The 17680-nt window shown below is 36.6% G+C and overlaps 1 protein-coding gene across 22 annotated transcripts in view; it reads left to right on the forward strand.

Moving 5' to 3' along the window:
• Positions 1–17680, forward strand: part of CADPS2 (calcium dependent secretion activator 2) — a 508211-nt gene that overhangs the window by 440066 nt on the left and 50465 nt on the right. For 12 of the 22 annotated variants that reach the window (XM_032276139.1, XM_032276146.1, XM_032276142.1 and 9 more), the window contains 2 exons: positions 15400–15503; positions 17103–17111. In XM_032276139.1, the coding sequence (XP_032132030.1) occupies positions 15400–15503; positions 17103–17111 (113 nt within the window). The remainder of the gene's footprint in view (positions 1–15399; positions 15504–17102; positions 17112–17680) is intronic. The other 10 variants (XM_032276147.1, XM_032276144.1, XM_032276140.1 and 7 more) reach the window with 1 other exon arrangement.

A 17680-nucleotide genomic window follows, 5' to 3' on the forward strand; every position in this document is an offset into this window, starting at 1 on the left:
TTTTTTTTTTTTTTTTTTTTTTTTTTTTTTTTTTTTTTTTTTTTGAGACAGAGTTTCGCTCTTGTTACCCAGGCTGGAGTGCAATGGCGCGACCTCGGCTCACTGCAACCTCCGCCTCCTGGGTTCAGGCAATTCTCCTGCCTCAGCCTCCCGAGTAGCTGGGATTACAGGCACGCATCACCATGCCCAGCTAATTTTTTTTGTATTTTTAGTAGAGACGGGGTTTCACCATGTTGCCCAGGATGGTCTCGATCTCTTGACCTTGTGATCCACCCGCCTCGGCCTCCCAAAGTGCTGGGATTACAGGCGTGAGCCACCGCGCCCGGCCGTGTGGTGTTATTTCTGAGGCCTCTGTTCTGTTCCATTGTATCAGGCACTATTCTGAGCACTTTATATGTAATGTATCAACTCATTTACTCCACACCTCCCCACCTCCCCACCGAGGAGTCTGCTCGGTCACCCAGGCTGGAGTGCAGTGGCACGATCTTGGCTCACTACAACCTCTGCCTCCTGGGTTCAAGTGATTCTCCTGCCTCCTTCTTGAGTAGCTAGGATTGCAGGTGCCTGCCACCAGGCCCGGCTAATTTTTGTATTTTCAGTAGAGATGGGGTTTCATCATGTTGGCCAGGCTGGTCTCAAATTACTGACATCATGATCCGCCCAACTCTGACTCCCAAAGTGCTGGGATTACAGGCAATTCATTTACTTCTTAAGACAATACTTTGCAACAAATGTATCATTATTATTACTCCTTTTTTAGAAAACTGAACCAGAGAGGTTATATAGTGTGTCTACACTCCCATAGCTAGTAAGTGGGAGATCAGAGCCGGCTATCTGTCTATTGATCTCTTTTTACATGCCCCACCCTTGATGAGCTTGTCTAGTTAAATTTGCACTCGATTAAAATCTTTTTGTTTATTTTTCCCCACACACTGCACAATGTCAGGTGTCGAAAGTGATTACAATTTGCAAAACTTACCCCCCCAGCCCAGAAGATTTCTCTCCCTTTCCTGCTTTATTTTCTTCCATAGCCTTTTATTATAATCTAACACAATGTATAGTGCATTCATCCCACTTTGCTGTCCTAGAATGTTAGTTCCAGGAGGACAGAAGATTTTGCATTTTAACAACTTCTTATCCACAGTTGGATACCAAGAGATGTGCCTGGCACAAATTTGGTACTCAGTAAATATTTATTGGATAAACAAATAAATTTATGGTACAAAATTTTAATCAGGCTACTTATAGCAGAAAGAACATATATAAACTAGCCAGCTGGCTTGCAAAAGGTCATTCAAACCAATTACTGAATAATTAAAATTTAGGGCAAAAACCAGCCACTAAAATAACAGGATTGGAAAAAATTAAGCTGTAATTTCATGCCCTTATCATGGCAGGGAGAAGTGGAGAAGCCCTAATGCTGGATCAGAGAAGCCAGAGGTTGTAAATAGCAGTTGCATTAACAATGCCCAATAATCTAGCCTGATTTGATTGATTTTGTAATCCAGTGTGCTGGTTATTTGTGACTCGTAGGTCTCTTCCATCATCATAGTTTTTTCCGTTGAGAATTCTTCCAGTTCTCCATTGGCAGCACAAATTTGCAGAATAAAAGGATTTTAAAATTTTATAATGGGATAAATAAAGAACTTTGATCTGAGTATCTTCTTTCTTTCTTTGGGATTATTTGTATGTTTCATAGAAACAGTTAAACTGGACATTTCTAGAAAGCAGCTCTTATTAATCTTGGGGTTATAAAATGATACCATTTCATTGAATTGCCTTTTTTGTGCTAAGAAATCTTTGACTTACACTGTTAAAAAATCAACTAGTTTTTTCCTTTAATTTTATCACTAACCATACTAGCTATGTAATAGTGAGATCTTTATTTTATTTATAATCTAGCTTTCAAAGATGACACTAAAACATCACGTTCCTAATTGTTTTTTAATCACGTGCCTTGTTGATGCAAGTTAGATATTATTTTAAAGGAATAATCAATTTGTTCTTTAGTTCAAAGATTTTCTTACAGACAGGAGTGCAGTCATACATCTGATAATAGTCCCTGCTGTTTCCTGAAAATTATATAGCATATTGTGATTTAAGATTAAAAAAAGGGGAGACTGCTCCTTGGGACTTGCCTGGACCTGAGATCTTTTGCATAGATTTGGTACCTAGGCTTATGGTGAACCCAGAAATGTGGAGGTACCCTCAACAAAAGGTAGCATGGAATGAATAAGCAAAATCTTTGGCGGTAAGGATTTTTCTTGGCCCTCCAGTTGCCAGGTTCCCAGGTTTAACGACCATGATCTTATTTTCAGAGCCTCAACTGAATGGAGTAGAGATACTTTCCCAGAGGCCCGTAGTGCCTACTCTCTTTGAGAGGAGAAATTGTACTGTGGCGGTCTTACGTCATTAGGATGTGTATTTCCTCTGGGTGGTGTTTTAATTTAACACTCCATTGTCACATGATAGCAACAAATAATAAAATCTGTTCTGCTTAGGAATGTTTGTGTCTAGAGGCCACGTGTTTATAAAAAGCTACACAATTGGTGAAAAAGTTAGTGATGAATAATTTTTACTAATATTTCTAAGATGATATAACAATTTTCTCTCATAAGAGTTTTATGTGGTTCCTTATGAAGTTAATTTTAATTTTGAGTATCATCTGTCTCTATGAACTGCAGTTTCTAAAACCTAAATAACTGACCTCAAATTTCACGTTTCTGTAGGCAGTAACAATAGCAAAAGGTAATTTGTATCTTAAACCGAATCCTCACCCTAAAAAGAATTGAATAGATAATTAAAGAATTTCCATTCAGACTTTTGGACAGTGTGGCTTGGATAATGAGAACTTGGCCTGAAAGTAAAACCTCTATGACCATTTCTGCGTCTAAGTCACCTGCTAATTAAGGACAAATTGATAGATACAAATTGTTTGCTTTAAAACAAAGAGAATGACCTATTGTCTTTTTCTTTAGAATATTTAGGAAATTATAAATTTGTTCAACTTTTTAGTTTATAATGCAATATATGTATAAATTGTAAAAACTTATTGGTTGAGCTATACTGATCTAGTATTCATGATCACCTGGATCACCTGGATAGAGTTATATATATATATATATCTCACAAAAGTAACTTTCAATTTGATATATATATAACACACAGTTTATATACATATATATATATACATATATGTGCATGATTTTTCAGCTTTGTTATTGGAAAATATTGGTTTTCTGAGTTATCTGTGTTCATAATTTTTCAATTTTATATATTATTTGGGAAATATTGTTTTTCTGTGTTATCGTCCCAGTGTTAGCAAGTATCTGATGATATAAAAATATCATCACTTTTAATATCACCCTTATCAAAGTATTGAGAAGCTATCAAGTTTATAACAGATACAAGTTTTCTAAAATTCTCACTTTCCTTGAAGACTCTAATAATAGCATTGTGGTAAAAAACACTGGTTTTTTTTTTTCTTAAAGTGACATGTTTATTCATTTTCTTTCAGAAAATGTCTGCCAAATATCCAACTCTGAATAACTATATGTTGTCAGTACTCTTTTCAACCAAAAATGATTCTGTAAGTGGGGGGAGTGGGGAGGGAAGCAGTCAGTTTAGTCCTGGATGCAAATAGTCACACAAATACTTTTCCTTGAGACAGTCATTCACTGTACTTCAATATGCAAAAGTGCGTTAGACAAACTTCCCATTTTGTCACACATACTATTTAAAAATGTAAATGTAAGGGCAGAGATTTAATCAAAATAATAATCTTCACTGTTTCATTAAGAACAGCTTTAAGTGATACTTTCTTTTCCTTTTACTGTAGTGCATGGTAATAAAGAATACAACGACAGTTATAATTTATAACCACCGCCTTGATTCATGCGAGGACAACAGTGATATTTACATGCCATTGCTTTCGCACCATTAGTGTAAATGTCAACAGGGTTTAAAAGACAAAAACATTTAGTATTATCTGTGAAAGTAATTTTGATCTTTCAGATCCCTGAAAGGTCTTAGGTGGTCTGCCGAGTAGTCCATTGGCCACACACTGAGAACCATTGCTCCATTCCATCAATCAACTAGCTGAAAGATATTAACCAAAATGAGATGAGTTTCACAGTAACAAACAAACTGTAAGGTATCCAGGAATTAGCTTTGACAAAAACAAGCAAAACTTTATAGACCTCTATGAAGAAAAACTCACAAGTCATAGAAAGTAATCTAGATAGAGGTAGAGCTATTCCATGACCTAGGAGGGATGCCTTAATGATATAAGATATAAATTATTCCCCCAAATTAACCTATAAATTCATTCCAGTATCTATGAAAATTCAAGTTTTTTAAAGAACTTGATAAATTTACTTTAAAATTTACATATAGTATACTAAGTCAACTTAGAAAAAAAAAAGTGTGAGAGACATGTTTTACCAGATCTAAGACAAGTTAAAAAGCCATCACCAAAGCCCATGATCCAGCCCACAGAATAGAAACATACAGTCAGATCCATGTATAAATGAGAGCCTGATATACTTCATCTGCAGCAAATGTGGATACAAATCAGTGGTAAAAGGTGTTTGGGAGGTGTTATTTGAAAGATGGGCTTATTTAATGGATACAGATGAACTCGATAGAAACCTGGTCTCCAGAGAGATTATAGATCTAAATGCAAAGAAGAAAATACCACTATAAATTTAGTATTTCTCTTTATTGTAACTGTCCTCAATGGTTATTTTTACTTTCTCACTTCTTAGATGACTTTCCAAGTTTGTCTAATACCTGAGTTAAAACAGAATTGTTTTAACTTTCTTATAAAACATAGAGTGCCCCCATTTTAGTTCATTTTCTGCATAGAAATAAATAAAACACTTAGATAATGGATCAGAAATAGTTAATCAAGTATATCCAAGATTTTCCAGGATCTGGAAAAATTATATACTTCAAAAAACTTCTCTCTGGTAGATATATGTCTTCTATTAAAAAAAAAAAAAAAAAGTTAAAACACACACATACAAAGTATTCATGTAATGTCTTCAGTTTATTCCTTACTTGGAATTATTCTCTTGGCCATGATCTGTAACACTCTGAACAGCATGTTCTTCCTTCCTCCTTCCTCCTTCCTCTGAAGATGCATGGAAATCTCATTACAAGTGTTCAACACCTGCTTTCTAAAAGGTCTCAAGAAAGATGTCAGTTTGCTCAGCTCACTTGACAGGGTGTCATGTACTTGTTGTTTGTTACTTTTGTGTAGAATGCAATTCACAGATAAATGCAGTCTTGAAATAACAAGACTTCTTCCTTTCACAAGCAATTTTATAGAATTTGTCAGTCTCCAAAGACAGAATTTGAAAGCAACTGACTGGTGACCCCTCATTTACTTACTAACAGGTGCCAACAGGTACACCAAGAGACATAGCAGCATGGCTTTCATGGCACCTTGTTAATCTGAGTAGGTTACATGTATGAAAAAGTCTTTTCCAATTGTACAAAAGTAGAGTGATGCAAACTGACAGGTTTCTACCTCTTTATTTATCAACAGAGTTTATAAGGACCCAAAGACTGCATGGATGAAAGAGTTTGGCAAATTAAGAAGGGTTCATTACTTGTAGGCCATAGCTAAATGCCTATATAGCTTCAAGCAATAAATTAAAAGGCCTAATTGAAGTGTTTTAAAAGACACATACACACATACACACACATATTTTAATTTCAAAGAGGAGCCCTTTAAATTATCCGTGAGGCATCAGTGCATGCACATACATTCACAGTGATGGGCAAATTCGGGATGTTAGAGCTGTAGAAATATTCATGGTGGCACTAAGCCCAACCCTACTTTGTAAACCTGGTCTTTTACACTTGCCAACTGGGAGACTTTCGCTAAATCTTTGCATGCCCTAAAACTTGATTATATATCAAAGGAAAGAAAGACGTACATATAGACACCTAGATCTTTTGACTCATTTCTCATAGTCAAATCTTTTCAACTGTTATCTTTCATATTGTGGTTACTGTCTCCAAAAATATTCTCTTTCCTTCTTCTTCACCTTGCCTTGTAGCTGGCAAGACTCTGGAGTCCCTGTCCCCTACCATAGCCTATTGAACAGACCATCTTCACCTTCCTGCCTTGCTGTACTCTGCCTTGCCTGTATCCCCATTGTTCACAGGCAGACATTCTCCTGGAGTATGGAAAAAAGAGTTAAAGCAAGGCTCAGGCAGGAAGTGAGAGTGGAAGCATGATGGTGCTCCTTTTATGAATAAAACAAATGACATGGAAAGGATGTATTAGGTAAATGCAATTAAAAAACAGGAAGGAATAGGCATGAAATTAAAGAAGCTATAGACTTTATGTAATTCTGTATTTTATTTTCAGTTTCTGAATTTGAATAATATTTAGAAGAAATGGATACAATGTATATATAAAGAACAAGATACCAGGGAGGCGACTATTCATCAGTTTCAGCTATTGAATGTGTATGTGTATGTGTTTATATACACAAATATACATATATTGTGTATATGACATGGCTTAAGAACAGTCTTTTTTGAGACAGGGTCTCTGTCACCCAGGTTGGAGTGCACTGGTGTAATCACAGCTCACTATAGCCTCTGTCTCCCAGGTGGGCTCCTCCCTCAGCCTCCTGAGTAGCTGGGACCACAGGCATTCACCACTATGCCTAGCTAATTTTCTTTATTATTATTATTTTAGGTAGAGACAGGGTTTCACCATGTTGCCCAAGCTGGTCTCAAACTCTTGAGCTCAAGCGATTCACCCACCTTGGCCTCCCAATGTATGGGGATTATAGGCATGAGCCATGATGCCCAGCCAAGACCAGTCTTTAAAAAATCATACTGCTGAGTATCGTGGCTCATGAATATAATCCCAGCACTTTGGGATGCTGATACAGAAGGATCACTTGAGCTCAGGAATTTGAGAGGAGCCTGGGAAACATAGTGAGACCCTGTCTATATAAAAAGAAATTTAATTAGTTGGCTATGAAGATCGCTTGAGCCTGGGAGTTCAAGGCTGCAGTGAGACATGATCATGCCACTGCACTCCAGCCTGGGTGACAGAGCAAGACCTTATTTAAACAAAAAAAATTTTTTAAAAAAGCTATTACACAATTAGCTGGCAAAATTACCAGTGGAAAAAATTTATGCTATCATTAAAATCCTCTGACATAGTTATATCCAGAGTTAACCAGAGCAAACTAAGTAGACAGCATAGAAAACTTTGTTTTCTTCTGGTGGTGAGTGCCTGTGGTCCTAGCTACTCAGGAGGCTGAGGGCAGAGGATCACGTGAGCCCACCTGGAAGATAGCATAGAAAACTTTCTTCTCCCTCAAGCCTTTATAGCCTTTGAAGCCAGCAATGCTGTAGACATATCCATCCCTGTGAGCAGTGCTGTAGGCATATTCGTCCCTTAGCTTTTCTTACTTCATAAACTTCGGGAGAGTCAAGCTCTCAATGAAAAGACAACTTTAATTCAATTCAAATTGAGGTGTCTGTGTTTCCTGCCTCTTGTAAATCACGTGTGAAAAGAAGCCTGTGACAAATGATAAACCAAATAATTTTTGCTTGTGGGTTCTAGAATCTTTTCTCTGTAATTCCATCACCATTATCTCCTACTTTAAGATCTTAGGAAATTATGCCTCAATATTCCACCCAAAAAAAAGCCTCACAGAGCCACTGACTTTCACCTCATGTGTGTCTGACATTTTATGGCTCACCACTCATGGGTCAGCACTTACTGTTGACTTATGGAGACTGTTCAGTTTGGATTCAGTCCAGCTGCCATTGGTCTATACTCTAGTGGCCAATTTTCCTTTGTTCAACAGCAGGCCATTGGCTTAAAATGAATTACCGATATGAAAGATAATCTGGGTAAAGTAGTTAATGTGACTGTAATCACAGAACAGTTATTACAAAGCATATAGCATGGTTAATTCCAGGGAAATATTAAGTAGAACTCTTACTTTAAATGACAGGGTCATTAAGTGAGTTGGTCCCAAAAGGAGCCATGAAAGTAGGAGGCCACAGACCTATTGTTTTCAAATAAATGTGGCATTAGTATTCCTGTGATTTTAAATACCTATCAGGAGGCTATACCATCCTGGATTAATTATTTTCATTTATATATAGGATTGCCCAAATATAGACACTATCCTATCTGGGAATCAGTTCAGATTCTGCAGAAGAAAGTCACCTTTTGCCTGAAATGAGGTTTATATAAAGGTATAGCTTGATTTCAGAGGAAGGGGAAATAATCGAAGTTTACATAGGTCACCTTTGTTTTTCATAACTACCAGTAGTTCTCATAGTGCATTCCCTACCCCAGCATCATGAGCATCAGCTGGCAAATTGTAAGAAATGCAGATACTTGGGCCTCGCCCAAGAATTACTGAATCAGAAACTTGGAGTGATGCCAAGCAGGTTGTGTTTTAGAAAGTCCTCCAGGTGATTCTGATGCATGCTGAAGCCGAGAAATGGAGATCTATACCGAAGGTATTCCATTCATTGATGAAAGCAGTACATAGTTCAGTACTTGTGGAACCATAATATCATTTTGATTGCAGTCAGATAAACCAGGAGAGAGTCAATGATTCCTCATTTTCTTTCATTAATTGGTAGTGCCAGGTCTTGGAGATGTCACAGATAGTGGAGCAATTATAGGCCAGTTGACCTTAAAGAACTGAGAAAGTAAGTTGAGTTTTGGGAACCCTCTCACCCCCAGATTTTGAGGCAGTCTTCTTACCAAGTTATATATTATCTCCTCTAGGGTACTGAGTCCAAAATTTCCTTAGATGCATCTAGTCACAAGTTCTAAAGAACTGGCAGACAGATGGCAGGGGTAGGAATGGGTTGTTTTTAAGGAAGTGCCTAATTTCCCGCCCTCCTATCTTGGAGTAAGAAAGCTTGTAAGTATTGAGATCTGGCCAGAATTGACCTCCTGGAGCCTACTTGTCCTAGGCTTTGGCACCATGTTACTTACCACGGGTTGCTATGGCTGGAGCTGAAGGATGGGTCAGAAAATCTAGATAAAAGTTTAGACTTTCCAACTGAGTCATCAGTCTGGACTATGCAAAGAGGAAGGACATTGATATCAGAGTTAAGATTCAAATTAGAATAGACTGGGGACTAAAGGGGCTTATAGTTTATAAAGGAACAGAAGGCATCTAACATTGCCTAAGATATTTTCTGATCTCTGTAATTACAACAATTTTTTATGTGCCATAGCATTGTGTATATATGTGTGAGAGTGTGTAATGCAGTGTTGCCTTATATTTCTGCAGGGGAAAAACTAGGGGATCAATCACTATCTACTTTAGTGGGGAGAGGGAAGAGGAGGGATCCATTCCACCATTTCTTCAGCTGGGCCTAAGGGTAGATAAGTTTTGCCAGCAAGGTGTCCACAAGAGAGGAGGCTGACAGTCCTGTTACTGGCTGACATTTGGGGTTCCTAGTAGAAGGAATCAGATGCTGTGCCTTTTGCCCGATTTCCTTGTTCTTTACAAGCTCTCAAGGTAAAGCCTTACCTCAGAGAGTGCCCCAGGTGACTGCTTCCATGTGCTCATATTCCTGCTCTTGCCAAACTATCGTCCTGCCTTTAATTTGTTTCACTAGATAGTGAAGATTTTCCCATTTTCTCCCTTTTTCCACACCTCTTTTCTGATTTTCCAAAGTTATCTCTACAGTCCCTTATTAAGATTTTTGTGTTTCTCTCCTCAGCTATCTCCTGAATTTGTTAGCTATCAGGAGTAGTTTCTCAGCTATCAGGAGTTTGTTATCATCCATTTGATTTATAGTCATTAGCTGGAGAGGGAAGCAGCAGAGGAGCAAGCGGGTGCTTTTCTCTGAATGGGAAGGGAAGAGGTATAAGACTTCCACTTTGGACTGTTGCTAGCTTTCCAAACTTGAACACACATCCCCCACAATAATTTCGTTCTGAAAAAGTCCATATGATGTATATAGCAATTTAAAGCCCTCTTGTTGATGCATCTTTGATCCTATTTCTTGCAAGCATATAACCCTGTTGTTGCATGTGGATTACATTTAATTCACTCTCTTTACTGACTTTATAACAGATCTTTATGTTGACCAAAAACGAATGATAGGTTGCCATGTTCTACCTTATAATCTGGTTAGAAAGAGATATATATGAGTTCTTTGAAGGCAGAAATATCTTTTAAATCCTTGTATCCCCTCAGTGGCTAGCAAAGTACCTTACATGGAATAAAATATTTGTTGAATCAAATTCAGGGCCACAGAATCTGGGGAGTTTAAAAACAAACAAGAAATGAGTGCATATACAGGAATTATTTTTTTCATGCTCCCTAGCTGATCATCATGGCCTAGATGCAAAGGAGGGAAGAAGATAGACAGTATTGGGATGGGATTATTGCCATAGTCCTTCAATCTAAAACCATCTTCAACACTGTTTATTGTTTAGCTGCAAATACAGATGCAATCTACTCATTAAAAGTTACGGTCATGGTGAGTGGAGGTAAGGACATTTAAAATCTCTCTTCTCAAAATTAATTTGTGAAAATTGTAATATAATATCTGCATCTGTCAAACCATCATGTGACATTATTAGCAAATACTCTTTTTATTCTTCAATTAAAAATTTTTTAAAGTTAAGGCCAGAGCATGACAAGTTACTACATATCATATATGGATAAAAGGAAGGGATCTCTTGGTCTTCTTCCCACATCCTGGCATAAGCTTTACCATGAGCATCAATGTGCATCCACCACTGGGGACTTTGACAGGAAATAGCAGCAAGAGAGGCAACCCAGTACAGTGTACCAGGAGTATGCCCCTTTCAGAGGCCATGAAACCCTACCAAACCAAACAGTCAAGCTGTCTTCTTATATCTTTCCATCTCCTATCCCCTTTTCCAGTGGGATCGCTTCTTAAATATACAGAGGTATAATTAAAAATTAATTGTTTCAGTGAGCCAAGTACTCTTTGGTTTTCTGTTTTGGTTGTAGAAAACCAAAAGTGTTCCAGAGCAAAGAAGAATCATAGTGAAGAACAATGCATTGAAATTCATCAAGAAACCTTGCTACTTTTAGCATGTTTGTTTTAAATGTCACTATTTGAAATGTATTACAGCAATCAGCAATTTGGTGTGAAGCTTAAAGGATGTAGAGCCGTCTATAGTGCTTCAGAAATGTTACAAAATGAGTGAAAGAAAACATTTTAAAGAGGAATTCTCAAATATTCCCAACGTTAAGCTTTTTAATGGAGCTATTGATAACCTTGTTATCTAATAGAGTTATGACTACAGAATGCATTAAACTTCTTGGCCATAGCCAAATGGATGAAACCGGAGAAAGAATACAGTGTACTTGATAAAAATGCTATCTATTTAAAGTATTAGAGTGGCCATTATGTTCAAGTACAAAGTTTTGATCCTCTCAATAAACTTAATCTAGGAAGAATAAATGTTTTAGAACTTTTAAAATTTCACTAGGACACAGGGTACTCTCAGAGTTTGTACTTAAGATAGTGTAACATGTAAAAGCTGATTTTGAAAGATTCACACATAATAAGTTCTAAGGTTGGTTCTGTTATTCTTTTCTATTATGTGTACTTGTGGCTAAGGATGTGGAGTAGGGGGATTTGTACGTGATTTTTATTCAGAAAGTTAGAAAAGGAAAAAGAATTCAAGTATTGTAGTAATATTACTTCTGTCTGTATGACATCAGAGGTAAGATTTTAGTGTCATCTCAGCCAGCAACAAATTGTATGAACTCAGACACCTTTAACCTCTCCAAGACTCTGGAAATGGAGAATCATGATTCTCTAATTTACAGAATGCTTGTGAGGATTTGGTAGAGTAGGTACGATTTATTTTTCCTACCTACTTTAGTGATTTAAAATAAGTTAAATATTCTAAACTGAAACAATGTTATACATTGTAAAATCTGCAAACATGCAAAGAGTTAGGCAAAGATTCAAATAGTGCTATTCTCTAACACTAAAGTATGTAGGAAAAATAAATTCTTAATCTTTGATACATAAGTAAATTTTATTGCCTTTCCCTTTCTTTAAGAAAAACATGTTATACACATTTATGAGTACATTAAATAATATAATGCAATATATAAGTGTAACATTTATAGGAGGCATAGATTGCCTCAGCTAGAAGAAATTCTGGAAATTTTCTGGTTTGGTACTTCTTAGCATTTGTTTGGTTTATAGACAACTTTGAGAATCTGCTGAAAGGTGTGGTCCTTCTCCCTCACCCCAAAAATTGCTCTACACAAAAATTAGTACATAATTTAAGGAGTTCAAGAACCCTCTGACTCCCAAACTAAATACTCTTCATCTAAAAATGGAGAAATTAAGAAAGATAAGTGATATCCTCTTGAGGCTTAAAGGTTATTTTGAAGACATTTTCTGAGAAAGTTTTCATTTCTAAAGAAAGCTTTTTCTTTAAGGATTTCAGATCTAAACATTTATCAGTTATTTGAGAAGGATTCTCAGGCTACAGCTGCATTTTGTCGTGAGATTGCTCTCTTATCCACCCTTGATGTATTAGATGCAGATGAGATCTTTGCAATCCCATGCAAAATTTAAAAATTGGAGTATTGATTGAATTTTTTTATCATGCTTTTCCTCCCATAATTATTCTGCTGCATTTTCAGTAAACATTCATTAAATACCTGCCCTGGTCCAAAGCCTACACAAGATAACTATGAATGAGACTCAGTTTCTGACTTTGATCTAATACAGTTTAGCAACAGACTCATGAGCCTGTAATAGGGAAGTTCAGATAGAGGAGCAACTCCTTCAGCCCCAAAACTCAGAGAAGGTCCAATTTTAAGTAGCATTAAAGTAGAGCCTTGAAGGAGAGTAGGAGTTTGCCAGGCAGAGATTCAGATAGCCTAACTCTGCATGTTTGCAGATTTTACAATTCACAATTATATTTTTTAGTTTAGAATATTTAACTTATTTTAAATCACACTTATGTGGAAATGTACTTAGTGCTAAAATATATGGGATGTTCCATTGAAGACTCTGCAGCATCATTCTCTAAGCCACGAAGTCTCTAAGCCTCAGTCATACTCCTCTCTGGCCTGCAAATTTTGGCCAGTCAACAGTGGCTCACAAATTCTTCCTTTGGAGTATCTGTGCATCTTTCCCTTCTTTTCTGTTCCTAGTATCATCTTTCCATAGCTCACTATTCTGTTAAACCAGATCCTCAGGATCCATGTCACACACTTTCACCAGTCCTTCTTGCACACAACCACCAAATACATTTTCCTAAAATTAATTTATTCTGAGACCCTTCTAGGAAACATTTGCCCCAAGTTATTCATAGGATGTAGTCATCTAGTCTACTTATTATCTTACTTAAAGGCTGCTGTGATCACCCATCATTCTTGGGACATTCTTACTCCAGCCAGACAAGTACAAGTGCCGACATGTTCAAGTCTCACCTTAACTGCGTTTTAGCTGCTGCATTTATCTCTTTGAGCATGTTTCTTTATCTATGAGTTACAGGAATAAAAAGCAAACCTGTTAGGAAAATGTGTGTACTAACACATGGGAAGTGCCCTGGGTTGTGCCTGACACGTAAGTGGTTCTCAAGAAACTGTATTATTTCTAACCATTGTTACCATCATCTTCCTCCAAAATGCATCACATCTGTGTCACACAATATTTTTTCTCTGAAAATCGCTTCTCCTCTTCCCCAGGTCATTTGTTATTTCTTTACGACCATGCTTCTGGCTTACCTTCCCCCAATGTCTACCCTAGACCTGCATTCAGCAGTCTTCCCTCACATTTTCTGTATCACCAATAGATTTGCCTCATGTTGCTTCTGAACTTTTCCTAGGGCCCTTCTCTTCCTAATAAAGCTAGAACAGCTAGAACTGCCCCTAAGTTAAGTAGGTTGTCATGCAAAATCCTGAGCCTCCTGGACTTCACCCTCATTTGAGGATGTTGAAATATTCATGAAACAGTTGAAAGATTTGATCATTGATGTCTAAGGATCTTTTCAGTCATGAGTTTCCGATTTTGAGTTGTTTGGGAATGAAAGTATGTCTCATACTGCCTCTTATTTCCTACAGCTAATAACATTGAAGTCACACTTGACTATTTGGTGTTTCACACTAATTTTTCTAAAGAATCATTGTAATTTTTTATCCTTGTCACAGAGGAGCAATGGCTTTCCATTCCTCAGGGGAATATAGTAGGAAGTGTATATGGCTTGAGGATTGAGGGATGTGAACCTCACATCAGTGCCTTGCACCGTATCTGAGCTACAGTGAATGTCTAATGAATATTTAATGAATAAGCACCAATCATAAGCAGTGTTTCACTGCATCATTGTACATCCCTTGGGAACACGTTCGAACAGAGCAAATGGAAGTGTCTCTTCCAAATTTCAAGCTGATGTTTTAGGAAGAAGTACGTCAAGGGAAAAAATCTGTTGGGGGAAAAAAAAATGGCCTTTAAATTCCCCTGGAAGAATATCTTTTACTGAAAATTTGATTTTCCTTCCTCACAACCTCCTTAATGAGCAAAGAGAAAGATCCTGTGACTCCCAGACAACATTTATCTTTAATATCCTTATTGGAAACTCTGTTCTTCACATTGTTTTGGAACAGTTTCATTACACAGGGCATCTCTAATTTCTGCCAGCTATTTGAGTCTTAGAAAATAACTACTTTGCCTTCTCTATAGCAGAATTTCAGTTAACCGCACTTAATCTCATTGTGGTCTCTCCTTTTTATACCAGTTCAGCTTACTGCTGAAAGAACCTTCAGCTTTAGACAACACTACCTGCTTTCCTCCCCCCATAACTTCCTCAGTTGGAAAGGTGGGGTGGGATGGTGGCTGGGAAATAAGGAGGAAATCAGTCAATTGCTAGCTGTCAGAGTTGTTTTAGGTGACTTTGTACTTCTTGAATTTAAGATCAACATGAACTATAGGCATTTCTGGCTGGGAATTTAAATAGCAACAAAAAAGCATGGGTTTTGCTAATGCCAGGAATGACTCATCTGGCGAGAATGGTATTGTACTGATAATACAATGCAGAGAGAAAGAAAAGACTGTTGTATCTGCTCTCTTTGTGCTGCTGACCTTGAGGAGAATTATAACTTGTTTGTTGCAGAAGTTGAGCATCTAATGTGCTGATGCACCTGTTCTTAAATGGCAAAGCACTTGCAGTTCCCTGTCATTGCTTTGTGGGTAAAATATTTTCTGTATTCTGGTGAACTGCTTTTTTTTTTTAACTAAATAATCTATTCATTTGTATTTCTCGTTTTGCTTATTTCTCATTCTATTTAAACATTCTAGTCTCATCATTATGTCTTCAAACATGTTTGGTTTTTGGTTTTCAAGGTAACATGATTATGATTTTTTTTCATATAGAGACCATGAGCCAGGCATCTCCTGCTAGAAAACTGGAAGAGATTCTTCATCTAGCAGAGCTCTGCATAGAAGTCTTGCAGCAGAATGAAGAGCATCATGCAGAGGTGATGACCTGTTTTCACTGTAGTATAAAGCTATATGTAAGGCTTTGCTGTGGTGGGGGCTACATTGAATAAGTGGCCTGCTCATAGTCTTGATACATATCTGAATATTTAATGAATAAGCACCAATGATAAGCAGTGTTTCACTGCATCATTGTACATGCCATTGTACATTCACATATGAGAGCATATGTGAATTTTCTAAAAACGTAACTCCCATATATTACAAAGCAATTGTGTGTGTGTATACTTTCGTGTTTATTCCTGACAACAAACACCGATGGGATCTGTCCAAGGATGCGTAACTGGTAAGAAGCAAAGACAGAACACAAACCCGTCTTACAACACCGCATCGCGTGCTTTTCCCCTATGCCATGATTACTTTGGTTTAGAAATGTAAGTTAATCAACTTGGAAGTGGGAAATTTGTGATACACTATAAAACAAAATTTTAGAAGAAGACAATCATAATTGTATGGTTGATAACCCTAGGCTTTCACTCTTATGTCAAACTTTTCACTTGTTTAAATTTTCACCAAACCTGCATTGCTTATAATTTTTTAAAGTTCTAATTGAATATTACCATTCACTAAATATTTGGAGTGGCTTTTCACCAGGAAAACTGCTTATTCTGAGACTTGAAATTCTCACTCTAATAGTCATGAGTTTATTCACAGAAACAAAAGAATTTTCTGACTTTGAGTTGGATAGGGAAAATGTATAGCATTAAATAAATATAATAAATGTCAGTGCCCTAACAGTGCTTTTATCCTTGAAATAGGCAAGAATAAAAAGACTAGATACCTATGAGTTTATGGGATATTTGCATTTAATGAAGCCTGGTTCCAAAAGATCTAAGAAACTACAGGAACTACATTTTAAGCCATTTCATAGAAAAGAGTATTCATGAATTCTTGCTATAGGTAACTAAGATTTATTGTATCTGGTTATAAATATGATCATATCTGGTTATAAATATGATCATTCAAAACATCTGCTTTTAGCTCACACTGTGGAATCTAGTTTTTAACTTGCATCTGTCATGTGTGAACTTGTTATGGATATTTTATTTTAAACTGAAGAAACAGCTGCTTCAATAATTTGAAATGAATTCCCAGGAGGTTTTTTCTAGGCTGATACCACAGCTATGTTACAATGAAAATGATTATATGATAAAATATATATATGTTTTGTCTTTGTCTTTTGTTAAAAGGCATTATCGTCAGAGTATTCAGATTTTTTGAATTAAAACATCTATTAATAATTGGATATTCAATTGCAGTATATATTCCAGCAAAACAGGTATATCTAATATTCTCAAACATTTTACAAAAACTAAAAATTAAATGTTATTTGTACTTCATGCAATCACTAAAATGTTTGTCAAAGTATAATGTACCCAAACACAATTAAAATGTATATATGATTTACTAATCCACGGAATACAGGTGACTTTATTAAATAGAGATAATCATTATTCATAAATATCACTATACGATATGCTGAAATGTGGGACTAGTATCATGACCTTTTTAAAGATGCTTTGTAACATTATGGCAATTGTTCTACTCTGCAATGCTTCCAAATTCTTGGAAACCCTCAGGGAAGAGAGGTGAGTAAATGATTTCCACTATTATATTAGCATAGGATATCTCTTCTATGTAAATTTAAAATACAATCTACTCTGATTGTAGTTCATTTTAGCCAATTAGTCTTTTCTTTGAAATTAAAGAATGTCTGTTTTTCTTTGAATGTGCTAATTGTTGTTATACTGTTTGGTACATGTATCTTATAATAATTGCATGCATAATTACTGATGGCCATCATGACTGAAGGGATTTTGATATTTGGTTTGTGTCTTTGGTTGTTTTTTGTCCTTTAAAAAACAACAACAACAATAACAACAACAAGAAAATCTCACTTTTTCTCTGAACAAGATTGAACTGACTTCCAGAGTGAATTGGTGGACTGCATTCTGCACTGATACTTATTTTGCCAGATGTTCAAGCTAGAGTTCCTTTGCTCCATGAAAGAGCACCTGACTCAGCTCCCTTGGTGGAGGTTAATGTATCTGCCTCAAAGAGACCTTCAAGTGGCTCACGTGTCAGTTCCTTTTATTTTCATTCTACCTCTCTCCACAGTGGCAGTTTGCTTTACAGGGCAAAGAGGTTGTTTCTATCC

The sequence above is a fragment of the Sapajus apella genome, unplaced genomic scaffold (genome assembly GCF_009761245.1).
Source record: "Sapajus apella isolate SASKATOON/1434 unplaced genomic scaffold, GSC_monkey_1.0 scaffold7, whole genome shotgun sequence".
NCBI classification, from domain to species: Eukaryota; Metazoa; Chordata; class Mammalia; order Primates; family Cebidae; genus Sapajus; species Sapajus apella.